Here is a 27,509-nt window from a genome sequence, read left to right on the forward strand (position 1 = left end):
ACAATTTTGGATGGTCTCTGTAGAAGTCCAAGAGTGCAGTGAGTAAACAAAATGAAATCCCTATAATTTATTAGGCTATATCCACAAATTGCAGATGAATCCAAGTCTTTCCTTCAATCATTCATCTAATAACTTTAACTTTCATTTGTCAAAGAACAATAGCAGCAAGGGCTTTTAGTAGCAAGGGCTTTTTTGGGGGGGTTGGGGAGTAAAACAAGCTTGTTTTACTTTTCGCTTATTTGTAAAACGTAAAGATTTTAATAATGAAAACCTTATGTACAAGGGCAGGCTGACCTTATAGAATGCTAGTCCTCCCTCATTTTTATTCAACATATGGATTTTACTTTCAGAAAAGAAAGCCACGGATTAGTCCACAGAATTGTACTTCATAGGGTGGACTTATGAAATGAGAATCACCATTATGATCCTTACAATGAATGAGCTTGCCCAAATCGCTCTCCATTAGTACAACTCTTTGATCATTCTACTGGAATGGCAACAAATACCTTGGTATCATTTTGTCCATAATAAACACATTCTCTTGACCTGAAACATAACCGTGACCTTCATAGTAATAACTCATTAAGTTCCTTTTAAAGATCATAACCTCAAAGAGATCAACCGTCCCCCAGAGCTACGTGATTTTGCAAAAGGAATTACAATTACTGAATGTACTTACAATAGGATCTACTGAGAACGTGAAAACCACCACAGAAACTCAAACATAAACATGCTCACAGCAGGATGGTTTACCCAATTTGTTTGAAGGATAGACACACAGGAATTATGTGTAACAAGTCACAGTAAAGGAATTTTTTCTCTCAAAACAACTCAAGTCCGCTGCTCATTACCTTCAAGAAGCTAGGTTACATTCACTCCACATGTTTACCCAGATAGAATAACTGTCCTACAAAAAACTCAGATGACTCTTTTAAAATGGATTTAGTAATAAAACCAGGAGATAACTTTAATAAAATCCAAAGTAGAAATCAGAATTTGTAAGAAAAAAATGCAAATTTCCATTCTTTTATAACATTCATACAAAGCAAGTTCTTATACCAAGGAAAAATGGAAGAGATTTCATACTCCACAAGGCAAAGAGTCAAACAGAAAACCTTAAAGAGAAGACACTTAGGCTTATGATACAACATGAGACATGTGTGAGACAATAGATCTAATGCAAACTTTCTGGAAATTGCCCGAACACAAAGCATCAGAATGACCACTTGAATGACCTCAGCTTCCAGGGTCTTAAATCATCAACTTTAGCATTTACAGAGGAATCTGTTGGAGGCACCTGGAAGAATAGTGAGAAAAAAAAAGACAGCCCTTGTCGTTGAGTTTACAATCTATTTACCAATAATATTTGGAACAACAATAGCATAATAGGGTCATTACACATCATCAAGGTGGACTTATGAAATGAAAGAAATTGACGTCCCTGTCAAATGATTGGGGAAGGGCAGTGGTAATGTGAAGGGAGCGGAAAGGAGAGAAGCTGGGGTAAGGGTGGTAAGAGCTTCAGCAACAGCCCAGGGAAGCTTGGGGGAGGAATCAGGTTGAGATCCGACCCTGGAAAAGTAAGGAGAAGCACCAGTGAGTGACTTCTTCTCAGGCAGTGTCATGCCTCCTAAAAGGTCCCCCGGCCATACCGCCCCTATTCTGATGTTAATCGGTTAGAAATTTCTGCAGTTTTAATTTAAAATAGTAATAAAAAATAATAATAATTGTCCTATTTGTTAATCGCTTAGTATTTGCCAAGAATTGTACTAAGCACTACAATGGATACAAAAGAATCAGGCCAGGCACATGGTCCTGGTTCCTTGTGGGGCTCAAAGTCTAAGGGGAAATCCAGGAATTGAATCCCCATTTCACAGAGGAGGAAACTGAGGCCTAAAATAGTTAAGTGACTTGCCCAGGGTCATGCAGCAGGCTAGGGGCAGAGCCGGGATTAGAACCCAGGTCTTCTGAGTCCCAGGCCTGTGCTCTTTCCACTAGGCTCCTTTGTGTGTGTGTGTATATATATATATATATATATATATAAAATTTCCATTCATACATGTGTATAAATATATATATATATGAAAGAAAAATAATTTTATGATTATTTAAATATAGTTGAGCGCAGTTGCATTTGATGTGATGTTTGCAATGGATGGCTAAAATTTTTCTGTGTACAAGTACGATTGAATAAATACATTTCGTTCAATGTTTACAGTGGATGAAAGCAAGGTCTAGCCTGAGGACTTTCCAACTGGTGAAAGTGGAGCTATACATATGAACTCGGTGTAACAAGACATCCTAAAATTCACCACGGTCAAGAAAACCAATTTTATTTTTAAATTAATACATTATACATTTTCCCATATCTAGAGGGGAATTTGCACTGCAGAACATGTATACATTAAATTAACCAAGAGCCTGAGACCATTTTACAGCACCTCTTAGGTAAAATTCCTAAAACACAGTTGCATACGGATAGGGGCACTGTAAAACAAAATGTTTAAACCTACCTAGTATTAATAGACTGCGGGTTGGAGAATGATCAACTGTAAGAGCCTCCATGACAACCCAAGAGATCAAGAGATGATTCGTGATTTTCTTGCACCATTAAAATGAACTTGTATTCTCCAGCAGTGGAAAACAGCTGGAAACATAGTGAGGGTGGGCCAAATTCAGTCACTGTTGTCTCGGCCATACACAACTGTCTCGGACTGATAAAGAAGAGCCTTGTTTTTGAAGAACCATGGAGACTCTCTTCTTCCATATGGCTTTGTGGTTTTCCGTGTGCTTAAACTGGGACCAGGGCTTGACAATCCTGGAGCTGAATGTTACAGTCCGTTAACTTTTCCCACCACACCAAGAATCTTGAAGGATACGTTTTAAGAGATTTGGCAAGTCTGAACTCTTCATCCCTAAATACTTTCCACTACAGTACAACTTATCCTTTCTGCAAAGCATGAGAAAGCTTTTAAAACTGTTCATCGCATGAACGAAAAGAGCCTTTAAAGTGAGGAAAATAGCAAGTAAAGGTACTTTTTCAAATATGTAGAAGAGTAAGTCTCAAAAGTCAACAGTCATTTTTGAAAATTACTTTAGAAACTTCATGTAATTACACAATGCAGTCATAAAGATACACGGTACTGCTGAAAACAAATATAATTTCTGAATCAATGTCCAGATTTGAATTTCACTTCCATGTTTGGCTTTCCTAGATGAAAATTATCCAGATGCTTTCTTGGCTTTGGTGAATATCAGAAGAATGAGGGACTGTACAACTGGACACCATATCTGAGCTTTACTTCAAACAGAACACGGCTCTGACGCAAGAATTCCGTCTTGGCACTTGGGTATTGTAAACCGTGTCTTCCAAGCTGATGCCATAAATTGGATTGGTAAAAATAAAACCCAACCAGGTGGTTGGGCTCTCTAGCTATAATGCAGACTGCCACCTGCAAAAAATGTATTCTAAGAAATCTATTTATAAAATAAAAATATGCTTTCCCATACCTAACCCCCAAAATACCTTGAGCACTACAAAAGGGATTCTGATTTGTAATTTTGGTCGCTTTTTAAAAAAATCATCAGGTGACTGAGAGGTCCATGTTGGATCAAATTAAAGGCAGTGGGTAAGTTTTTCATTTGTTTCTATATTCACAGAAAAAAGGCCTCAGCACTAGGCTATGTAATAACGCATCTTTCGCATGGCTATTGCGATTGGGCCCGCCAGTCTTCTTTGAGAGAAACCTGTTTTCGGAAATGATGTAACAGCAGGTATTTTTTTTAACAAAGGATTTCTAAGCTGTGTAATATGAAAATAAACTCCTGTACATAAACACCTTTATGTCCATGGTGTTACAGGTCTGGCCATTCACCCAAACCTAGGAAAAGAGGAATCAAGAATAAATCCCACTTCTGACGTGCTTTCCGGAATGCACGTGAGTCAGATGGCAAAGTGCCCTATGTAAAAGGTCATTTGGTCTTTGCCTTCCCTCCCCTTAAAAAAAAAAAAACACCAAAAAACACTCACATACACACGCAAAAAACACACACACCAATTTTAAAGATAAAGTGAATGTTTGTGCTCATAAAAAGTGCCAGATTGACAGCATCAGAGACCACAGCTCGCTAAGATCCACAGAGCAAGATTCATCCTTAGCAGATCCACTACGAAGGGCTCACCCCGAACACAACAGTTGATTCTGTCTGGTTGGATCTCGGAAACAAAGCAGCCCTTGACTTCTCTGTTAAGACTGCAAACAAGGGTGCTAATTGTGGAGGCGGAGGGGCCTGCCAACTATAAATCACCAATTCATTTATGCATAAACTGATAAGCAGCTATGGGGGGGGGGGCGATTTCGGGTGACTCGTGGGCAGTTTACAGTGGAACCAGCATTCTAGAGGGAAAAGTCTCTGCAACTCCTTTGAGATCCTTCAAGCAGCACTCTCTGGGATTTGAAGGTTTATTCTTTTGACTCTTCCCCCTCACCTCTTTAAAGGACTCAGTAAAGTACCCTGGAGAATTTCAACTGCAAAAGCAGAACACCGCCATGTGCTGGACTGGGTGAGGTTCAAATTGGAGTTGAAACGGGGGCAAAGCCCCCTCTTTTACACAGATCTTTACCATATTTTCATCCTGGTCCTACAATCGTTTATAGGTACCAAGGAGAGCTTTGCAATTTGGACAGTAGTGATCCACATCCTGAAGGGCATCCACACAAAATGGAATGAAACAGCAGCCAGCTGCACACCTGAGAAAAACAAAATGCACAGTCCTTTATTCAACGATAACTTTTTCAAACAGCCGTCCTTTTCCCATGGACAATCGCTCTCATAAAATTATGAACACCAGAAAGGACTGAAGCTCAAAATAGTGATGAGGGCATCATTTCTAGAATCTGTCCATACCACCTGCTCGGGGCAAAAAACTCTTCCCCAGTCGATACTTTAGATTCAGTTTCGCCGGGAGAAAGATGACTACAAAAACAGTTCATAACTTTTCCTCCTGCTTCGGAATCTGCCATCCCAGTAAGGCTCGGAAATACTCGGGCAACTGGCTCTAAATGAGAATGTTCTTGACGTGAGAGCATTCCAAATGTGTCGGCCAGTTCTGACTAGGTGATTGTTGCTTATCAATAAAATAACCACAGGTTAAGCAGTCTCAGAGTTTACTGGAATATTACAAAAAAAATGGAGAAATTATGTTGAGAAACTCTTTCAGACTCTGTGAAGCAACTTCCTTATTTGTTCAAAGTCACCTTTCTTCCCACGGTATTTAAACGCTACCTTCTTTGATTGAAAATGTACTTCAGTGTAGGCTTTTCACTTTGCATTTGCTTGGTTTCCAAAAATGAATCAGACTCCAAGTTAAATGGTTTCCAAAATGAAAATGCTAATGCTCAAGAAAAATGTTAACTTTTTTTATGTAGCACTTTATTCTTACGGAATTCAAAACATTTAACCAGCAGAGCGGTCTAGCAGACAAGAATTCTAGATTAGGTGTCAAGAAATACATTTAAAGAGAAACCGACTCTGCTACTTATTAAGTGGGTGACCTTGAGCAGAAATCACTAAACTTCTGGGCAATAATGTCTCCAAATGAAAATGAAGATTAAGAGTTCCAGCTGTGACCAAAATAACCTGTAACAAAGACAGGCATATTTAACCATAATCCTACTTAGGGAAGTGGGGCAAATCTTTGTTATAAAAGGTCAAAATGCTTTGAAAAGAATAAGTCCAAAAAAAATTGAGAAAGGTTTCTAAAAACTTCCCTTAACTTCAAACAAACATTTGAATTCAGGCCACAGACCTAGAAATTGCCGAGAAAAGAAAAATCTGTTGAGGTCATTGCCAGGCGCAGATGAAAGCAATGACCATGATTGTTTCCACATGCTCCTAGGTCACTTTCTCATAAACACTGAGTAAACTAAGAAGCTCAAGTCTTCCTGGATCTTTTCCAACCAGAGAGGAGAAATGTCAAAGTGGAAGTACCGGGGGAATTTCTCAAAACACTGAGCCACGTGACGTTATCGACTCACCCCAACAGGCAGAGGCTACCGCACGACAGCCATGTTAGGGCCCCTGCATTGTAGGAGAGGTGCGTCACTATCATCTTGTTACAAGAAGGGCAGCACATCTGGACAGGACGATCAAAATATGAGACTGGCTGCTGCACATAGACGGTCTGAACGGTGACTGAGCAGACAAAAAGGAAACGTGTGTCAATAAAAACCGGATAGGCGGGCAATGAAAAGGACTGCGTGAAAATGGCCAACTGTCTTATAGGATCCAACAGGCTGAAATCATTATAGTTGATATCTGGTATATGGGATGCAAGAGAAAGGAAACAAATGATTAGGCCTCCATGACAAGGTGGCTAATCATTACCTGGATTACTTGTGCTAAGCAGGTTGGTAAGAGTGGAAGGGAAATTGTACTTTCCAAACGCTTAGTACAGTGCTGTGCACATGGTAAGCACTTAATAAATACGACAACGAATGAATGAAAATGTTGGATCGCCTCCTCTTACCTGAGCTCCTAGACACATGTTAAAAATACCTGCAGAAACTGTAAGGAAATAGAAAATCTTCCCCTCTGCAGCCCCCTCTTATTTTTTGCTGGAGGAAAGAGTGGGAAGTCGCTTCTTGGAGAGCAGCTGTTTATGCTGACTCCACACCTCTCTAGTTTGCCTCGCTTAGGACAGTGCTCTGCACCCAGCAAAGACTCAATAAATTTCACTGATTGGTAGCAATTGTGGTCGGACTACCATGAGCACTAGTTTCCCACCCTGCCCCACTAATGACACTGCCCACTTATTTGCACACTAGCACAAAGAGATAACTGAGTGCCGGGAGACAGGGGAGAACAATAGTCTTAAACAACATTCCCCCAACTTAGGTCCTCATTAGGAATTCTCTGTGGCTTTTTTTCCCTCCACAATGGGGAGAGGACAGGGCTTCACTGAGTATAGTCAATGCTGCATTCTGGAATGTAATTCTGGAATGTAAGGCCCACGTGAGTGGCGATTAAGGCAGTGAATCAATCGATCAATGGCATTTATTGAGTGCTTACAGGGTGCAGGGCACTGTACTAAGTGTTTGGGAGAGTATAATATAACAGATTTGGGTGGGCATGTTCCCTGTCCACAACGAGCCTGCAGTCTAGAAATGAACGTACAAGTCTTAGGGCAGTGAGGCCAATTACCTGCCCTGGAAATAAAATGCATCAGAGTTGCTTCAGAAATAGAGTCCAAATGACAGTATTTACTGAGCACTTACTGTCTGCAAAGCACTGTACTGAGACTTGGGAGAGTACACTACGAAAGATCACAGTGATGAGTTGAAAATCCTATATACCCATACCCAAAGAAATAATCCTTAATGTGTGATGAAAGTATGGATAGGTATGGCAATTTATAGCTATATATCTCTCTCCGATAGTGTACATATCTTTCATTACATACTATCAATTATTTATTCATATCAATGTCTGTCTCCCCCTCTGGACTGTAAGCTTCGTATGGGCAGGAAACGTGTCTGCTAATTCTGTTGTACTCTACTCTCCCAAGAGTTTAGAACAGTGCTCTGCACATAATAATAATCATTACAGTGTTTGTTAAACGCTTACTATGAGCTATGTACTTTACTAAGTGCTGGGATTGTCTCATGTGGGGCTCACAGTCTCAATCCTTATTTTATAGATGAGGTACCTGGGCCACCGAGAAGTGAAGCGACTTGCCCAAGCAGTGGCAGATCTGGGATTAGAACCCATGACCTTCTGACATCCAGGCCTGTGCTCTATCCGCTCAATAAAGACCACTGATCGATGGACAGACGTAGATACATATCTAAATCGGCAGACTTACTCGCATTTGGATTAGGTGCTGGCACCGGCTGGGGATAGTAGGCGGGAGGGTTTACCCCCTTGGCATCCGCCCCTGACCACACTCCAGGGACAGTTCCAGGAACAGGGGGAGGGTAACAACTGCTGAATGCCAATGTCTCTTCATAAGACGGAGGAGCGGATGGAATGGACGAAGCACCGGGAGCGGCAGGAGCCGACATCTTAGCTGAGATGAAAACAGAAGAAAAAAAGGCACTTAGAAATTCCTTTGACTTTTCAATCTTGCGGCGGCCATCAAAAGCATATAATCGGCTACTTCATCTGGATAGGCTGAGCCCAATCGTGCCCCAGAGTGGAAGTTGAGATTAGTCATCCTCTAAAAGTCTTTTCCGACTTATTGTTCTCTGGTTGCCGCTCAGGTCTATTCCTTTAGAATTCCTTTTTCTCCTGAAGGAGAACCGTAATGCTGAAGGCCAGATCCCAGTCGATTTTCCAATAATGATGGTAAAAATAATGACTGTGGTATCCCTTAAACTCTTAATCTCTGCCTAGAACAGTGCTAATTCGCAGGAAAGATACAATTCAGTAAGATCAAACACAAGAGGGTGACGCTCTAAGGGGGAGAAAGAATGAGTATTTAACCCCCGTTTTACATATGAGAAAAACTGAGGTAAAGAGAAGTCAAGTGACTCGCCCAAAGTACCGCAGCAGGCAGTGACAGAGCCAGGATCAGAACACAGCTCTCTTGACTCCCTGTCCCGTGCTCTTTCTACTAGGCCACGCTGCTTCTCTAGTATTTATTAAGCGCTAACTACGTGCTAAGGACTGTGCTAAGCCTAGGGTAGTAACAAGACAGTCACATTGGATACGGCCCCAGTCTCACATGGGGCTCAATCTCAGAGAGAGGGAAGGCAAGTATTTTATCCACATTTTAGAAAATAGGAAACTGAGGTACAGAGAAGTTAAGTGACTTACCCAAGGTCACAGGTGAGGGACAAGAATTGAGACTAGTATCAGGCCTTGTGACCCCCAGCGCCAAGCTCTTTCCACTTCACCACACTGCCTCCCGACTATCCGCTAGCATAATTCTTTTTCTGAAGGGAAGCAAAGAGATCAAATGTCAAAAAAAGAATGGTGGGACACTTGAAACAATAGCTCCACTCCCACTTTTCGTCCAGGGCTTAAATCCCACATCAAAATATTTGGATGTTTTATTTCAGTTTATGTAAATATTCCCGATGCCTCAGCCCTCCCTGATCAGCAATCCTTGGAATTATCTCTAAACCAGGATACTGAGAAATGGCAATCAAGACAGTAACAAATATACAAATACATAGACCTACACATTAAAAGAAACCATCTTTGGATAACCTGGAAGTGGCTCTTAGAAATCACCTCTGTTCTTTCTAGAAACTCTTCCAACTCATTTGGAATCGCCAGTCCTTGAATAAGTCATACGGTATATCCTCTAAAATAAGCTCTGGAGGCACACTCACAAGATAGCATGAATATGACTATGAATCACTCTGCAGAGCCAGTAAAATGCTATTGATAGAATCTCACCATCACCAGTCATCTTCAAACTGAAGGCCAATCTTACCAGTCATTCATTCATTCATTCATTCATATTTATTAAGCGCTTACTGTGTGCAGAGCACTGTACTAAGCGCTGGGGAAGGTACAATACAACAAAAAACAGTCAGGAGAACTCTACACACCAGGAGATATTTTAATAGGTGTAACTGAACTGAAAGCTTTCCCTGAATTCTTCTAGATGGGCAGCACCCATTAAGAAACAAAGAAGAAACCAAATCAAGAGGGCTTATAAATCCTTTAGACAACTGATAAGCAATAGTGTGTGGTGTCAACACTTTGTCAGAATGAGATTACCTGATGGTTTCCAAATGGCTATATGAGAAGTACCATGGCCTAGGGGATCTGGAGTCTGATCCTCGCTCTGCAACTTACCTAATAATAATAATAATGTTGGTATTTGTTAAGCGCTTACTATGTGCCGAGCACTGTTCTAAGCGCTGGGGTAGACATAGGGGAATCAGGTTGTCCCACGTGGGGCTCACAGTCTTAATCCCCATTTTACAGATGAGGGAACTGAGGCACAGAGAAGTTAAGTGACTTGCCCAGAGTCACACAGCCGACAAGTGGCAGAGCTGGGATTCGAACTCATGAGCCCTGGCTCCAAAGCCCGTGCTCTTTCCACTGAGCCACGCTGCTTCTCTAGCTGCTTCACCTGCTGTGTGACCTTGGACAAGTCACTTAACTGCTCTGTATCTCAGTTTCTTCATCTGTAAAATGGGGATTTAATACCTGTACTCCCTCTCCCTTAGACTGTGTGCCCGATGAGGGACACGGACTGTGTATCCAACCTGATATTTTTGTATCCATCCCAGTGTTCAGTACAGTGCAGGCACATAGTAAGCACTTAACAAAATGTCACCAATGATCACCTTCTTGCCAGATTCAATGGCCTTTACTCCATCCTAATCCTCCTCGACCTCTCAGCTGCCTTCGACACTGTGGACCAGCCCTTTCTCCTGGAAAAGTTATTCAACGTTGGCTTCACTGACTCTGTGACTCTGACTCTGTCCTGGTTCTCCTCATCTCTCTGGCTGTTCATTTTCAGTCTTCTTCGTGGGCTCCTCCTCTGCCTCCCACCCCCTGTGGGGATCCCTCAAGGTTCAGTTCTTGGTCACCCTCTATTCTCCATCTACATGCACTCCCTTGGAGAACTCATTTGCTTCCATGGCTTCCACTACCACTTCTATGGACATGAAACCCAAATCTACATCTCCAGCCCTGATCTCTCTCCCTCTCTCCAGTCTCGCATCTCCTTCTGCCTTCAAGACATCTCTATTTGGATGTCCTCCAGTCACCTCAAATTTCACTTGTTTAAAACAGAGCTCCTTATCTTCCCCTGCCCCACCCAAACCCTCCCCTCTCCCTGATTCTCCCATCACTGTAGATGGCACCACCATCCTTCCAACCTCAAAAGCCCGGAACCTTGGTGTTATCCTTGACTCCTCTCTCTCATTCAACCCACATATTCAATCTGTCACCAGATGCCGTCGGGCCCACCCAACATCGCTAAAATCTGCCCTTTCCTTTCCATCCATACTTGCCTGGTCTTATGCTAAGTCACCTCTGACCCATAGCGATGACATGGACACATCTCTCCCAGAAAGCCCCACCTCCATCTTCGATCGTTCTGGTAACGTAACCATAGAGTTTTCTTGAAAAGTACGGAAGTAGTTTACCACTGCTTTCTGCCACACAGTAAACTTGAGTCTCCGTCCTCGATTCTCCCCCATTAGGCTGCTGCTGCCCAGCACAGGTGAATTCTGACTTGTAGCAGATTGTCTTCCACTTTCTAGCCACTGCCCAAGCTTGGAATGGAATAGGTATGTCTCTGCTTGACTCTCCCTCCCACAGTCAAGACTGCTAGATACTGGTAGAAGGTGCCATAATAATTATGGTATTTGTGAAGCACTTTGCCAAGCACTGTTCTAAGCGCTGGGGTAGATAAACGGTAATCAGGTTGACCCACGTGAGGCTCGCAGTTTTAGTCCCCTTTTACAGATGAGGTAACTCATACAGAGAAGTTAAGTGGCTTGCCCAAGGTCACACAGCAGACAAGTGGCAGAGTCAGGATTAGAACCTAAGTCCTCAGATTCGCAAGCTCGTGCTCTTTCCGCTAAACCACGCTCCTTCTCCAACCATACTGCTACCAAGTTAATACAATCACTCATCCTATCCTGCCTGGATAACGGCATCAGCCTCCTTGCTGACCTCCCAGCCTCCTGTCTCTCCCCACTCCAGTCCACACTTCCTGTCCTGCCCAGATCATTTTTCTACAAAAACTTTCTGGACATATCACCCTGCTCCTCAAAAAAAAAACTCCAATGGCTGCCCATCCACCTCCATATCAAACAAAAACTCCTCTCCATTAGCTTTAAAGCTCTCCCTCACCTTGCCCCCTCCTACCTCACCCCACTTCTCTCCTTCTACAACCCAGCCCGCACACTTCGCTTCTCTAGTGCCACTGACCTTCTCACTGTGCCTCATTCTCCCCCATTTAGCCACCGACCCCTAGCCCACGCCCTGCCTCTGGTCTGGAATGCCTTCCCTCCTCTAATCCGACAGACAACCACTCTCCCTCCTAAAAGCCTTTTTGAGGGCACATCTCCTCCAAGAGGCCTTCCCAGACTAAGCCCCACTTTTCCTCCCCTCCCCCTCCCTTTTGCGTTGCCCTGACTTGTTCCCTTCGTTCTTCCCCTTTCCCAGCCCCTAAAACACTTATGAACATATCTGTCATTTTATTTATTTGTATTGATGTCTGTTTCCCCCCCCTCTAGACTGTGAGCTCATTGTGGGCAGGGAATGTCATTGTTTACAGTTGTACTGTACTTTCCCAAGCACTTAGTACAGTCCTCTGCACACACAGTAAGTGCTCAATAAATACGACTGAATGAATGAACAAATACCATTACTGTTATTATAAACTGCAGTGTCAGGCTTCTTCATAGCTCTAAGTCCTAGATTTACCACAGACATAAAATATGGATTCTCAAGCAATTTCATCAACACCCATATGTCATCCTTACCATCACATGGCATGGCAGGATCTCAAACAGTGAGGTCCTAAACCACAGTCATTCCACCAAATTTAAGCAACCCTCAAGACAACTTTGCAAGATGAGACAGAAATGTCACGTGTGTCACGAGCCCGCCCCCTCATACCAACGAGGACTTTCCTGGACCAGGGGAGCCTCAGTGACACGTAGTAGAGTTCAAACCACACCTCTGATCACCAAGGCTGACGGGCAAAGTTTTTTACTTAGTTTTACCAACGTGCAAGGGAGTGACACATACACACACTCACTCCACCAAGGGTCCAATACCCGTCTGTGGTCAAAGGAGCCCGTTCTGCCAATGCTTCTTCTTTCTGCTTCCAAGCGCTCTTTTTGGCATGCCTCCTGCAAGCCACAGGGGCCAGTCTTTTATCTGCCTTAGGCATTGCAGCTGTGGTCCCTACTGGGTAGAACAGGGAGAGAAAGCCCCTGCTCCCTCCAGGCTCTGCTCCCAACAGGCCAGCAATCACCTGCCTCAGATAGAGCCCGTCAGTGCTTTGCAAAGTCTCTTCCTCATTGTTGTTCGCGGGTCAGTGCTTTGCAAAGTCTCTTCCTTGTTGTTGTTCGCGGGATCACAAAGAGTCATTAAAAAGGCAGTTTGTTGTGGGCTCACCACAAGGAGCACAGTGGTGGAAGGGTATTCACTCAGCTGCTCTTTGCCATTGTCTCCACATTCTTACCTCCCAGACTCCATTGCACTCCTTCAGATCCTTGGTACAGTGCCCTGGATTCAGTATGTGTTCAATAAATACCATTGACTGATTGGAAGGTGCGGCCCATGCTTGGCCTGATACCTGGTCAATCCCAAAGGGGATTTGCTCTCACAACTGGTTGGGCCCAACATCATTTCTGAGAAAGCCCTGGAGGATTTGTGGCCTTAGCTGCCTTCAGGAATAGAAGCATGACTGCCATTGTACCCGTCCTCGGGAGCAACGTCATGGCCACTGACCCATATCTCACCTGGCCTGAGAAGATCCAAAAAAGGTTGGTGGGAAGAATGAGGGAAACATGGACCACCTCCCTCTACAGCCAGGTCTGCCCTGTACAGGACTGTACTGACTGCTAAACGAGTGAGGTGTCTGTTGGCAGAGGATTCCGTTTTAGAGATTCAAACTCTGACAAAATTGTGTACCACTAGGAGACAACAAAGGTATAATTATAATTATTAATTATTATGTCTGTCTCTCCCTCTCTAGATGGTAAGCTCACTGTGGACAGGGACCGTGTCTACCAACTCTCTTCTATTATACTCTCCCAACTGCTTAGTGCAGTGCTCTGCACACAGTAATTGCTCAATAAATACAATCAATTGATTGGGCATGAGGGAATCAGTAATGGATGGCTTTTTTTCCAAAGAGAAGCTTCAAGAAAGTTGCAGTACTAAAGGATACCATTGAACACAGTACCAATTATTGTGACCAGTAAGTGCCCAGCAGGTGATATTGGAGAAGGGACTGTCGGTTACGCATCAATCTCCAGCTACATCCACCCCCATAATGGGGCTCACAGGAGGAAGAACAGATATTTAATCCCCAATTTTGAGAGGCGGACATTGAGGCATAAAAGTGTGATCAAGGACATGCGGTACACAAGTGGCAGAACTGGGATTCGAACCGAGGTCCTATGACTCCCAGGCCCGTGCTCTTTCCACTAGACCACACTACTTCTCTGGAAGCAACCCAAGCACAAGCGCTGGTCCTTATTTTGCAGAAAGTTTACAGCCCGGAGCACACGCCAAACTTCAGTTACAGATGGTGCTGATATTTCCCGCACATCTGCTTCTTTGTTTTGTTAATAAGACATTTTCCAGGAAAGGCTAACTAAAGTGCTTTGGAGTAATTTACATCTTTGTTCAACTTCAAGAACACACCACTTTTTTTTCCCCCTTTTTTACTGAATAAAAGCCTTAAATCTCTCAAAGAGAGTCATCCCAAAAAGCCAGTTTGAAGATGGCCAAACAGCCACGCCAAGCAGTACAGGTGTATGTTAAAACTCACATTACTGAACTTGGTTTGGCACAGTGCAGTGTTGGCACAACTGGTCAAACCTTAACCAGAACAGGATGGGTGAGGGAGTTGGTAGGATGAGTAGAGGTGGGGGTAAATAAGAGCAATGGGGCCAGAGGGCAGCTTTAAAATAGACTGTATTCAAAAATAAACTACTATGAGGAAGTGCTCATTTCTGATACTACTCACGTTTAATTTTCCCAGCGCCACCACTGCTCTGTCTTAAGGGCCAATTCTGGTTTCCAATATGCCTCTGTTCTAGCCTGTTCACTGCTGAGATTAGTCTCCTATCTGCCTTTCCACCTGCTCCAGCCCCCTGCATCTTGTTGTCGCTATGACGACCTGGTTGCCGAAAAAGGACACAAGTTCAACACCGGGGAAGACTCCCTAGGCACGAGGCCAACAGAAAGTCATGGAGGTTATAGTCAACTACAAAATAAACATGAGTCATCGATTTAAGATGGTATAAAACAAAAGCCAACGTGATATTAGTGGTGATTACCAAGGGGAGGATAGGCAAAATCTGATACTGTGCCAGAGGTGCCGGAAACAAGGCAAAAAGCAAAAGAAATCTACCTTCCTCCTCAAAGAGGCCCAAGACCTTAAGCAACACTTGTGGATTGTGGATCTGTCCTTGTCCCCTAAGCTGTTTTAATGTTGTAGCATCTCATCGCTCCCGATGTGTCTGCTACCAGTCCTCCTTGACCGCAGATTGTGAGTTCAAGGTATTGGGTCCCTGGAAATTAGGCTTAATTTCCAACTGTATACTCTTTCCTGGCACTTAACACAGTACTCTGCACACAGTAAGTGCTTAATGTCCTGCCATTATCTCAAATTCAACATGCTCAAAACAGAACTCCTTATCTTCCCACCCAAACCCTGTCCTCCCCCTGATTTTCCCATCACTGTAGACAGCACCACTATCCTTCCTGACTCGCAAGCCCGTAACCTTGGCATTATCCTTGATTCCCCTCTCTCCCTCAACCCACATATTCAATCTATCACTAAATCCTGTCAGTTCAACCTTCACATCACTAAAATCCATCCTTTCCTCTCCATCCAAACTGCTACCATGTTAATCACTTATCCTATTCCGCTTTGATTACTCTATCAGCCTCCTTGCTTATCTCCCGGCCTCCTGTCTCTCCCCTCTCCAGTCCATATTTCACTCTGCTCCCTGGATCATTTTTCTACAGAAACCTTCAGTCCATGTTTCCCCTCTCCTCAAGAGCTTCCAGTCGTTGCCTACCCATTTCTGCTTGAAACAGAAACTTCTTACATTGGCTTTAAAATACTCAATCACCTTGCCCTCTCCTACTTCACTTTGCTGTTCCATTACAACCCAGCCTGTGCACTTCACTCCTCTAATGCCAACTTATTTACTGTAACTCGAGCTCTCCTATCTCACCCCTGAACTTTCTCCCATGTCCCGCTCCTGGCCTGGAACGCCCTCCCTCTTCATATCCGAGAGACAATTACTCTCCCAGCCTTCAAAGCCTTATTGATGGCACGTCTCCTCCAAGAGGCCTTCCCAGACTAAGCTCTCATTTCCTCTTTTCCCACTCCCTTCCACGTCACCCTGACTTGCTCTCTTTATTCACCACCCCTGACACCTACAGCACTTCTGTACACAGTTGTAATTTATTTATTTTTATTAATGTCTGTCTCCCCTTCTAAACTGCAAGCTCGTTGTGGGCGGGGTGTGTATCTGTTATATTATTGAGTTGTACTCTTTCAAGTGCTTAGTACAGTGTCCTGCACACAGTAAGCACTCAATAAATACGATTGATACTACTCCTCTCCCAAGTGCTTAGTACAGTGCTTTGCACCCAGTAAGCTCTCAATCAATACAATTTATTGAATAACACAACAGTCATATAAAATGCTGTTCAGGGAAAAAGCAAACTCTCTGTAGGCCCAGCTAAATAACCACATTTCATTCTTGTCCTTTATTCTCAGTTAAATTGAATACTAAGAAACTTCTCACCTAAATGGAACAGGAATAAATATAACAGTGACACTTAAGCTACCATCACTAACTTCCACACAAATTAACTTGACTTAAAAACAGAGACCTAAGTGTAATTTTTTTTTCTATTCTCCACTCTCTTTCACCATCTTCCTCAAAGAACCCAAGGATGCAAACAAGTGCTGAGGGGCTGATTTTCATCACCTTACATTAACTATTTCCTCTTCATGGAGCCACTGTGTGAGATACTTAATTTCATTTGGTTTCCAGGTTCTAAATAGCAAAAGGAGGCCTTTAAGACTCCTTCCTGGAAGATAAGATGGGAAAATCAAGGGGTGGGTGGTCGTTTCACACATTGGTGAAGCTGATGGAGGACTTAATAAAAGGCTCAGGAAACTGGTGATCAGAGCGTGAGGCAACTGAACAGCTGGGAAACCAAACAGCTCTTCACACAATTTCTTCAGGTTTACAGGATATTCTCACAGAAACCAGAATGAAAAACTGCTCTAACACAGAGATGTTTTCAGGGCCCATTGCAAAATGCAGAAAATGAAGAATTGAAGACTTGATTAAAATATGCAGCTGATATTACTGACAGCAGATCAGAATTTAAAGAAGATCACACTCCAACTTCAGCCTTTTCATTTTCAGGACCCATTAAAAAATGCAGAAAATGAGGAATTGAGGAATCAATTAACATATGCACCCGACTTACTGCTGACAGCACTTGAGACGTTTACAGAAGTTCACTCTGCAACTCAGCTTTTTCATTTTTCCAGTTAGCAAAAAAAAAAACTTGGAATCATTGATGGAATCATAACAGTTGGAAAAGCAATGAAAATCATCTGGACTAAAATGAATGAGAAGCAGTGTGACACAGAGGTCATGACCATAATAATTAGAGACAAATGAAGAAGGTTTACTCAATTCTTCTAATTTAATTTCTAAAATATCAAAACTCAAAATGTTAAATCTTCAGACTAAAATAGTATAAAACCTGAAAACATTCATGGGTTTTGTACTTAATATCTAAGTACAGTTCTCTGCACACAGTGTTCAAATACCACTGATGATGAGCACATCTTTTAAGAAAAATAATTAATAATAATAATAATAAGGTCACACAAGCCTGGGAGTCAGAGGGCCTGGATTCTTATCTGGGCTTCGCCACTTGTCTGCTGTGTGACCTTGGGCAAATCACTTCACTTCTCTGTGTCTACGTCATCTGTAAAATGGGGATTAAGACTGTGAGCCCCAGGTGGAACATGGATTAGCTTGTATCTAATCAGGTGCAGGTGCCTGGAATATAGTAAGCACTTTAGAAATACAAAAACAAACAAAAAAGAACCCAACCTTGAAGGTGGGATCCAGATAAAAAGAGATGGCAGTATCCGAGATTGTAACTATTAATACAAGTAGTCAACTTGATCACCACAAGCATCTGCTTTATGGATTTCATGCTGGCCTCTTCATGAAATGTTTTATCAGCAAAGGTTCTGAGACAACTTCATTCATAGGTACACAAATTCATGAAAAAGCAAGTTGCCTGAATGATACAGAGCTAAAAATAACTGGGGGTCATGAAGTCCCCTTACTATAAATCATTTAGTGAAATAGAATGGTCTACATCCCAAATATCTCAAAAACAATTTCACAGTACATACCATTCTCAGACAGGACAGACTGCAGACCCCAAAAGCACTGAGGGAGCAACATCTCTGCTTCAAGTTGAGATTCCTGAGTACCAATTTTCGGATCAATCAGTCGTATTTATTGAACACTTATGGTCTGCACACCACTGAACTATGTGCTTGGGAAAGCACAACATAACAAAATCGATGAGAACAAAATCGATGAGACATGTTCCCTGCCCTCAGCCGGCTTCCAGTCTAAAGGGGGAGCTAGACACTAATATAAATTTCAGAGACATACAAAAAGTGCTGTGGGGCTGAAGGAGGGTGAATAAAGGGTACAGATCCAAGTGCAAGGGTGGTGCAGAAGGGAGTGGGAGAAGAGGAATTGAGGGTTTAGTCAGGGAAGTCCTCTTGGAAGAGATGTGCCTTCAAGAAGGGCTTTGAAGGCAGGGAGAGTGATCCTCTAACAATCCTCCTGGTCCAACAACTGTTCTCACTTTCCACGGCTACTCTGTCTACCAGTCTAGGCAAGAGGAAACTCTTTCCTCTCCTGTCTCTAAGACTTCCACCCATAGTCCACCAGGCCTGAAATGCCTCCCTTCACCACCCATCAAGACATAGCAAACTTCTCTGAGCCTTCCCTAAGAGAAGTGAGTTGTAGGCTCACAATTCGTATACTTCCTTTCCTCAAGATGTGCAAGAAGGAACACACCCATGGTTAGATTTCGGATGTAGATGAAGAGCTCTTTGAGGGAGTCTTCTTCATCTTCATCTTGAGAAGCAGCATGGCCTAGTGGATAGAGCACAGGCCTGGGAGTCAGAAGGGCCTGGGTTCTAATCCTAGTCCGCCACATAGCTGCTATGCGACCTTGGGCAAATCACTTAACTTCTCTGTTCCTCAGTGACCTCATCTGTAAAATGGGGATTAAGATTTTGAGCCCCATGTGGAAGACGGACTTTGTCTAACCTGAACTGCTTGTATCCACCCCAGCATTAAGTACAGTGCCTGGTATATAGTAAGTGCTTAATAATAATAATTGTGGTATTTGTTATCTTCCATAATGTTTCCACATCACACTAAGTAGATTACCTTAGTGTGATTATCTGACTGCTGGTTCTTTCTGATATAGTCTCTGAATAGGGAAAATATTGGGTATGTACCTTCCTAATGATTCCTCTGGATACTGAGGCAGAAAAGAGCAAACCCCTAAATTTAAGGAAATGCTCACAATTCTGAGAAACCTGTGAATAACTGCCGTACCACCCCTGTGATAAATAAAGCTCTAAAGCCACCATATACGAAAGCCACCTGTGCCCATGATTTAAAAAAAAAAAATCACGAGATGACAAAATGCTCTTAACAAAAGATAGACCAGGACCACTCACACAAAAATCGAAAGCCACATTTCCACGACTGTAATAATTAGAGACAAATGAAGAAGATTTGCTAGATTCTTCTAATTTAATTTCTAAAATATCAAAACTCCAAATGTTAAATCTTTAGACTAAAATGGAAAGAATAAAACCTGAAAACATTCATGGGTTTTATACTTAATATCGAAGTACAGTTCTCTGCACACAGTGTTCAAATACCATTGATGATGAGGACATCTTGTAAGAAAAATAGTTAATAATAATAATAATTGTGGTATTTGTTAAGCCCTTACTATGTGTCAGGTACTGTACTAAGCATGAGGGTAGAAACAAGCAAATTGGGTTGGACACAGTCCCTACCCCATGTGGGGCTCACAGTCTCAATCCCCATTTTACAGATGAGGTAACTGAGGCACAGAGAAATGAAGTGACTTGCCCAAGGCCACCCAGCAAACAAATGGTGGGGCCGGGATTGGAACCCACGACCTTCTGACTTCCAGGCCCGTGCTTTATTCACTATGCGGCTAGGGCATTTTTCCAGTATTAACTGAAAGACATTGTCAGAAAAATTCCTAAGAATTTTTGGCCCCAGCAGACATATTTTTGCCTAAATGGCCTCTCTCCTATCTCAGAGTTCATATACTCTATTACCCCAAAACTTCACTGATTTTAGGGAGAAATTATTTTTATCTTCACTATATATGGGAAAAAGAAAAGCTAGCTTTAGTTATGGGCAGCTTTCAGGGCGATTCAGTCAAGTGGAGGCAGGGTGAAAGTTATTCTCACTTCACAGTTGTACTGACTGCTCCTTCCATTTAAGTAAAATACAGATTCTATTTTTATTTCATTTTCAGCAAGTTTTGTAAGTGTGTGTGAAAGCCAAATGCCAAAAGAAAAAACAAATACCAAAGGGAAATTTCATATCTTTCTAATTGCTATAATGAGGTAATGAAAACACACAGGCCACGCCAAAATTTTCCTGAGGTGGAGAGAAAATGCCTACAGACCCTTTAGGAACTACTTCCTTTCATTCATTCAATTGTATTTATTGAGCACTTACTGGGTACAGAGCACTGTACTAAATGCTTGGGAGAGTACAATATACTAACAGACACATTCCTTGCCCACAACGGGCTTACAGTCTAGAGGGACAAGCTTACAGTCTACTTCCCATATTATCTAGTCCCCCTTCCCTCCCCACTTCACAAATAATCCAAGTTGTTTTAAGATCTTAACTTCAGAGCTTATAAGATTTATTTCTTAGTGTATATTAGTAATGCATTTGTGACAACTTCTTTAACAAATGTGTCTTACACAGTTCCCAAAATTTAGTTTCTTACATAAGGCATACGTACATGATATTTAAGACAGTCGGGGACACGGCACTTTAACCATCAACCCAAACACAGTAGTCAGTGTTATAGAAACTCCAAGGAAAAAAGATCACTAAATTCCGTGCACCTGGCTTTACAGTTCCATGGGAACAAAAAGATAATCCTGCTTCTGTCCACCGCAGTGGGACCAAGAAATATTTTTTTTTTCCAAAATATCTGAAATGAATTAAGGAAGTGAGAAGTTTGGGAGAAAAAAAATTGCTTGAAAAATCTCTGAAATTGGCTTCAGAACACACAAAAAAGTACTCGAGACTTTGGAGAAAAGTTTTCTACCAATCACCTTCATTGTTCCTCTCTGAGAACTGCATCTAGTATATTTTAAGGGAGATGTGGATAGAATATATAAATCCCTTAGCAGCTCCAATTTATTGTTTACTCTGTAGCCGCTTGGTTTTTATGGAAACCAAAGCGACAAATCAAGTTTGTATTACAACAACTTGAATTTCAAATTCCAATACGTCCTGACTCTACACTACAATCATTTGTAGAATGGAAAATGTTTCGTGAGGTATCTAAGACCAGAGGGTAGTTAGAATCCATGACCCTAAGTACAAGGAGCAGATAACTTCCCATTAGACTTCTAGTTCATCCATTCGACCACAAACCACTGTTTCCATAAAGAGTAAGAGCTTTGGCGAAATGTAGTGCACAACAGTATTAATAACACTGTGTCAGCTACCAACATCAACTTACCAGCTTACTCACCATGACTCATGGCAGTTCAATCTTCTGACATAGAAAATCAAAGATTTTTAATGGTGAGAGACAACATTAGAATCCATCCACCACATTTAGCATTCTTCATCTATACTGAGGTACTCCAAGCTGGGTTTGGCACACATTCATCCTAGGGAAGTCACTTAAAGTTGCCTAAATTCACTTATTTTCTCTAAAGGGAGCCCGAGCCAATCAAAATCTTGGGTTTGAAGCAATGTAATACAGACATTTCTATACTTCACACCACAACATCATAAGCCAAGAGGTTACAGTAAAGAAATAAAACATTTCTCTACTCAAGAAAAACCTTCAAAGCACAAGCAAATTGTCTCTACAAATACACATGGGTAGGCTAACAACCAAGTGGCACAAATCTCGGACTCATGCTGCTATCAATCAATTAATCGACGGCATTAACTGAGCACTTACTGTGTACAAGGTACTGTGCTAAGGTCTTGGGAAAGCATAATACTTCAGAGTTGGTAGTGCCGACCTTATGGGACCTTACAGTCTAGGTAGAGGTTTAGATTTTTTTTTCTTAAAAAATAACTTCACAGTCTAGAAGGCGGTTTAGATCCTTCACCCAAAGTTAGATCCCCTGACCATACCCTCCTTACTTCTGCTCCTATAACAACGATTTTTTTTTCTTTGGCATTTGTTAAAGCGCTTACTATGTGCCGGGCACTTTACTAAGCACTGCGATAGTACAAGCTAATCAGGTTGGCTATGTGCCATATGTCCATTTCCCACATGGGGCTCACAATCTTAATCTCCATTTTACAGATGAGGAAACTGAGGCACGGAGAAGTGAAGTGATTTACCCAAGATCTCAGAGTAAGATGAGTGGCAAAACCGGGATTAGCAACCAGGTCCTTCTGACTCCCAAACCTGTGCTCTATCCACTAGGTCTCGCTGCTTCAATTCTTCTACTTGAATAAGGAACACGAAACATTCTGAAATGCTTTAATGCCCTTAGCAAGATGTCAACTTTAGAACCGGGAAAACCACCCACGGTATAAATCATCCCCAACTTTAAGGATCATATTTCCACCTTATCCAAGTCAGTACAGGCTACAGTCCCAAGGTGTCTTCTTTGGATATTGTGCAAAACTACCTTGAAGTTCTGAAATTCATTCATTCATTCAATAGTATTTATTGAGCGCTTACTATGTGCAGAGCACTGGACTAAGCGCTTGGGATGAACAAGTCGGCAACAGATAGAGACAGTCCCTGCCATTTGACGGGCTTACGGTCTAATCGGGGGAGACGGACAGACAAGAACAATGGCAATAAATAGAGTCAAGGGGAAGAACATCTCCTAAAAACAATGGCAACTAAATAGAATCAAGGCGATGTACAATTCATTAACAAAATAAATAGGGTAATGAAATCCAAAGCCAAGCTAAATGTTTACCTTAAAAGACTGAAACACCTGTGCTATTATCTTTACTTTTATGGGCCATGGGCAGATATACAAAGCCACAGGCACAATGTCAGCTTCCGGATCTCCGATTACAGTCAGAGGTGGTCCTACTATTTGCTTTCAATTTTTCCACAATTACTGAGGCCATTTTGTGGGCCATACTTGCAGGGATATCATCATCTTGCTGTAATTACACATGAAACATGAAACTCCTAGATAGTTATGCCTTGAAGTTGTAGGAAATATTGATCAGCACAGATAACACTGGGACATTTTGGTTTTTTCCATATTAAAGTAATTGGCAGGATTGCCAATTCATTTGAGAACCATCTTCTAAAAGCTGAACATTTTAGCCAGGAGTATTTCCCATTAAATTTATTCACCTACTTATTTATAATGAATGAAATTTTTGTATCTAATATTTAAAAGTTTTCACAAAATGGATCCCAGCCATTAGGTCAATTTGAAAAATCACATTAAACATTAGAATAGGGTATATCTCATGACCAACAGCATAAATTGGTCATGCTACGTTAGTTTTTCGATCATTCAGTCATACTTATTGAGCACTTTCTGCGTGCAAAGCACTGTACTAAGCGCTTGGGAGAGTACAATATCACATCAGACACATTCTTTGCCCACAACGAGCTCACGGTCTCAATCTAGTGTTGGTATTTGTTAAGCGCTTACTATGTGCCGAGCACTGTTCTAAGCGCTGGGGTAGACATAGGGGAATCAGGTTGTCCCACGTGGGGCTCACAGTCTTAATCCCCATTTTACAGATGAGGGAACTGAGGCACAGAGAAGTCAAGTGACTTGCCCACAGTCACACAGCCGACAAGTGGCAGAGCTGGGATTCGAACTCATGAGCCCTGACTCCAAAGCCCATGCTCTTTCCACTGAGCCACGCTGCTTCTAGTCAAATGTCTAGCACTTTAGTACCTCTTTTTCCGCTCACCAGGTTTTCTAAGACTACGAGGTGGATTTCAGATCTAGGCCCTTTTTTCCTAACACAGCAGAGTAAGGGAAGAACACAAATACTTTAAATATTCTTTTTGAATAAATGAAAGTCATTTAGCACTTTGCGCCTTACTTTTCTCACGATGTAATGAATAAAAGTTAACACTGGCTGAAAAAGCGAACAGGGAGTTCTTTGCGTTAAAGGTATTAATTCTTTTGACCCATACCATTTAGGTACTTACTGCGTGACTACTGATTTAAAAATGAACACCCAAATCTTAATAGGAGGACAGGCAAAGTAAAGTATTTTGACCAGAGAATTTTCAGAGAAGTGTCCAAGGTAGATCTTTTTTTTTTTCTTTGCATCCCATACAAAGAGCCAGGACCTAAGTTTCAGGTTTCAACTGAACTACAAACAAAACTATAACTGCAATTTATCTAGTCAAGAAGGCTGACAGCTGAATCTACACTGCACAGATTCAATTGTATGTTTCCACTTGGTCTTGGGAAAATCCATTCTGTAACAGACCCTCCAAACCCTAGGGTTTCTGAATAAAAAGCAAATAAGCTGACAATTACATCAAACCCATTAATAACCCACTAAGCCAAAAGTATAAACAACCCAATATAACCACAACTAACGATTATCTTGCTTCAGGACTGGCTTCAACCCTCAGGAGAGTTTGTGTCTACCAACTCTATTATACTGTAATCTCCCGAGCACCTACGGTTGGTTAGCAATAAGGCCAGGTCTTACACTTCTTTCGCATATTACTTGGTTCATGATCATGTTTTCCCTAAATAAATATTCTGCGGCCATCATGTTTCCAGACCCTAATTAAGATATCAATCATAATGAAAGAACTCTTCTTCATTACGGAGATGGAAGTAAGGCCCATCAGAAAGTGTATTTCAGTGAGTGGGTGGAGGTATTAGATGGCAGTTTCCAACAGTGGTTCACAGGCTCCGTTTCCTACCAGATCTGCAGTTCCTTTGGAAGATTAAGCTGAACTCATACTTCACACACAAATGGCTGAGTAATACACCCACACAGGATCATAATAGCCTTTCCTGACTCCCTTTCGTATCCTCTCCCTTCTCCTCCTCCCCATCCTTTGCTTCTCCTCCCCCTCTCACTCACCAGAAGCCAGAAACAGTGACCCCAGAGCTCCCCTGCATTAAGAGTGGCAATCAAATCAATCATATTTTACTGAGGGCTCACTGTGTGCAAAGTACTGTACTAAGCGTTTTGGAGAGTACACGGCGGGGAGAAGAGGGCACCTGATGAGAGAGGCAGCTTCCTCCCTTCGCTCCTAACTCCCTTCCTCCCAGTGCTAAATCCCACAAGGGACATTAGGAAAGTTGTGACAGTACTGACCAAGGACAGCCCGGCCTGGAGCAGTGAGAGGCCCTGAGTCTATTCCTTCCCAGTCGTAGCAGTCGCTATTTTATTGAAATTGAATAATTAAATCATGTAAGTGCTTACTATGTACCAGGCACTATATTAAGCACTGGGAACATACAACAGAGTTGGTAGACAAGTGGCCTGCCCACAACAAGCAGGGTACAAGATAAAATCAGATTGGACACAATCCTTGCCCCACATTGAGCTCACAGTCTAAGCTGGAGGGAGGATGTAAATCCCATTTCACAGTTGAGGAAACTGAGGCAGAGAAAAGGTAAGCGAGGTGCCCAAGGTCCCAAGGCAGACCCGTGGCAGAGCGGAATTAGAACCCAGGTCCTCTGGCTCCTCTCAGTGTTTATCTTCCTCTTCCCTCCCTTTTGAGATGGTGAGTTCCCTGGGGTCAGGGTCTCTCTGCCCCTTTCACTATCCTCGACCCTTTCCCCCAGAGTTCGGCAAAAACCTTCACACACTGGAAGGCGCTTAAAATAAATGTCATCGTTACTACTATTACGATTCAAATTCCGCAGTCGGGCTTGTATTTTGACTGTCACCGGTGAACTTTGTGACTTTGGGCACACCCTTTGTGCTTACTTCCTGTCCTGCTAAATAAAAATAGCAGCACTGAATCGAACTAGCACAACTCACGGGGTGGTGGCATGGAATAGCTAATAAAAGGGGTTGCGAAGCCCTTTGCAAAGACTAGAAAAGAAATCAGTCACCATTTGGGGGGCCAGCCTCCGCTTGACTGGTCTCTGCTCCCAAGCGCAAAGCCTTCAGCATCCTGTGGACCTGCCAATTCCCATTCCTGATCCCGGTCCCCCAACAGATACCGCAGACCCTCCGGGAGAAGTAGCATGGTGTGGTGGCCTGGGAGTCGGAAGGTCATGGGTTCTAATCCCGCCTCTGCCACTTGTCTGCTGAGTGACCTTGTGCAAGTCACTTTACTTCTCTGGGCTTCAGTTCCGTCATCTGGAAAATTCCAAACTAGCTCTCCTCCCCTCTTCAGAGCCCTACTGAAAGCTCACCTTCCCAGACTGAGCCCCCCTTTTCCTCTGCTCCTCTTCCCCTCCCCATCACCCCCTTCTCCACCCCACAGCACCTGTGTATATCTGTACATATTTACTATTCTATTTTATTAATGATGTGTATATATCTACAATTCTACTTAGCTATTTTGATGCTATTGATGCCTGTCTACTGGTTTTGTTGTCTGTCTCCCTCCTTTTAAACTATGAGCCCGTTGTTGGGTAGGGATTGCCGAACTGTACTTTCCAAGCGTTTAGTACAGTGCTCTGCACATAGTAAGCGCTCGATAAATACGACTGAGTGAGCGAACGAAAATGGAGTTTGAGACTCTGAGCTCCACATGGTACAGGGACTGTGTCCAGGCCCATTCGCTCGTATACACCCCAGCGCTCAGTACAGTGCGCGGCACGTAGTAAGCACTTCCCAAACGCCCTTATTATTATTTTCGAAGATGCCCAAAAGCTCGGCCGCGGTCTTCAACAGCTGAAGGCCTCTTGTGTTTGGAGCAGAGGGTCTCCCCCTCTGGGAGGGTTGGGAGGGGCCAGCTGGGGGTCGTTCGAGCCCGTTCGGTCTCCTGGGAACCCAGGGACCCACCTGGGACCCGGGGCCGGCCGAGCATTGGGGGGGGGCGGCCCGGGGGGGGGGTCGGGGGGACCACCCAGGCGGCCCGGCCCGGGGCGGGACGGGGGAAAGCAAGGTTTCCAACCCAGGCGACGCGGGGAGGGGAGCCGGGGGGGGGGCGGGGGGTCTCGGTAGGGGGAGGGGGTCCCGGTGGAGGAAGGGGATCCAAGGAGGGGCGGGGGGTCTCGGTAGGGGGAGGGGGTCCCGGTGGGGAGAGGGGATCCGGGGGGGGGCGGGGGTCCCGGTGGAGGAGGGGGCCAAGAGGGGGAGGGGATCCAAGTGGGGGTCGGGGGTCCCGGTGGAGGAGGGGGTGCGGTGGAGATCGGGTCCCACGCTCTCTCCGATGGCAGCCCAGGGCTCAGAAAGTCCCCCGACCCCCAATGAGGGGCTCCCCCGCTCCCTTCCCGGAGCGGAGCGTCCCGCAGAGGAGGGGGGGGGGGGGAGCGGCGCACTCACCGGGCGGGGTTGGGCCGGAGGCCGGGGCCGGAGCCG

At 43.4% G+C, this 27,509-nt stretch overlaps 1 protein-coding gene across 3 annotated transcripts; it reads right to left on the reverse strand.

The window, feature by feature from the left end:
- Positions 1 to 937: 937 nt before the first annotated feature.
- On the reverse strand, positions 938 to 27,509 carry LITAF (lipopolysaccharide induced TNF factor). Of its 3 annotated transcripts, none has more exons than XR_003756866.1 (6): positions 27,474 to 27,509; positions 8,818 to 8,936; positions 7,865 to 8,068; positions 6,039 to 6,195; positions 2,514 to 4,751; positions 938 to 1,572 (listed from the first exon to the last, which is right to left on the reverse strand). XR_003756866.1 is itself a non-coding variant. In XM_039911128.1 (6 exons), exons 3-5 carry the CDS (start codon positions 8,061 to 8,063, stop codon positions 4,643 to 4,645), a joined length of 465 nt encoding a protein of 154 aa, XP_039767062.1. In that variant the 5' UTR covers positions 8,064 to 8,068; positions 8,818 to 8,936; positions 27,474 to 27,509; the 3' UTR covers positions 2,318 to 3,881; positions 4,625 to 4,642. The 3 variants fall into 3 exon arrangements, 2 of the variants coding, with proteins under 2 accessions (XP_039767062.1, XP_028913937.1); XM_039911128.1 differs by lacking the exon at positions 938 to 1,572 and having other exon boundaries at positions 2,318 to 3,881; positions 4,625 to 4,751; XM_029058104.1 differs by lacking the exon at positions 938 to 1,572 and having other exon boundaries at positions 2,318 to 4,751.

Source organism: Ornithorhynchus anatinus, chromosome 2 (assembly GCF_004115215.2).
Source record: "Ornithorhynchus anatinus isolate Pmale09 chromosome 2, mOrnAna1.pri.v4, whole genome shotgun sequence".
Classification (NCBI taxonomy): domain Eukaryota; kingdom Metazoa; phylum Chordata; class Mammalia; order Monotremata; family Ornithorhynchidae; genus Ornithorhynchus; species Ornithorhynchus anatinus.

What these genes read in the sequence shown, in the direction of transcription:
- LITAF (XM_039911128.1), bottom strand. Translation starts at nt 8,063, where the DNA reads ATGTCGGCTCCTGCCGCTCCCGGTGCTTCGTCCATTCCATCCGCTCCT. An exon ending in AGCACCTAATCCAAATGCGA is followed by an intron (nt 6,196 to 7,864) that starts GTAAGTCTGCCG and finishes TTGTCTGCTCAG; the next exon opens with TCACCGTTCAGACCGTCTAT. An exon ending in GGTAGCCTCTGCCTGTTGGG is followed by an intron (nt 4,752 to 6,038) that starts GTGAGTCGATAA and finishes TGTTTTTCTCAG; the next exon opens with GTGTGCAGCTGGCTGCTGTT.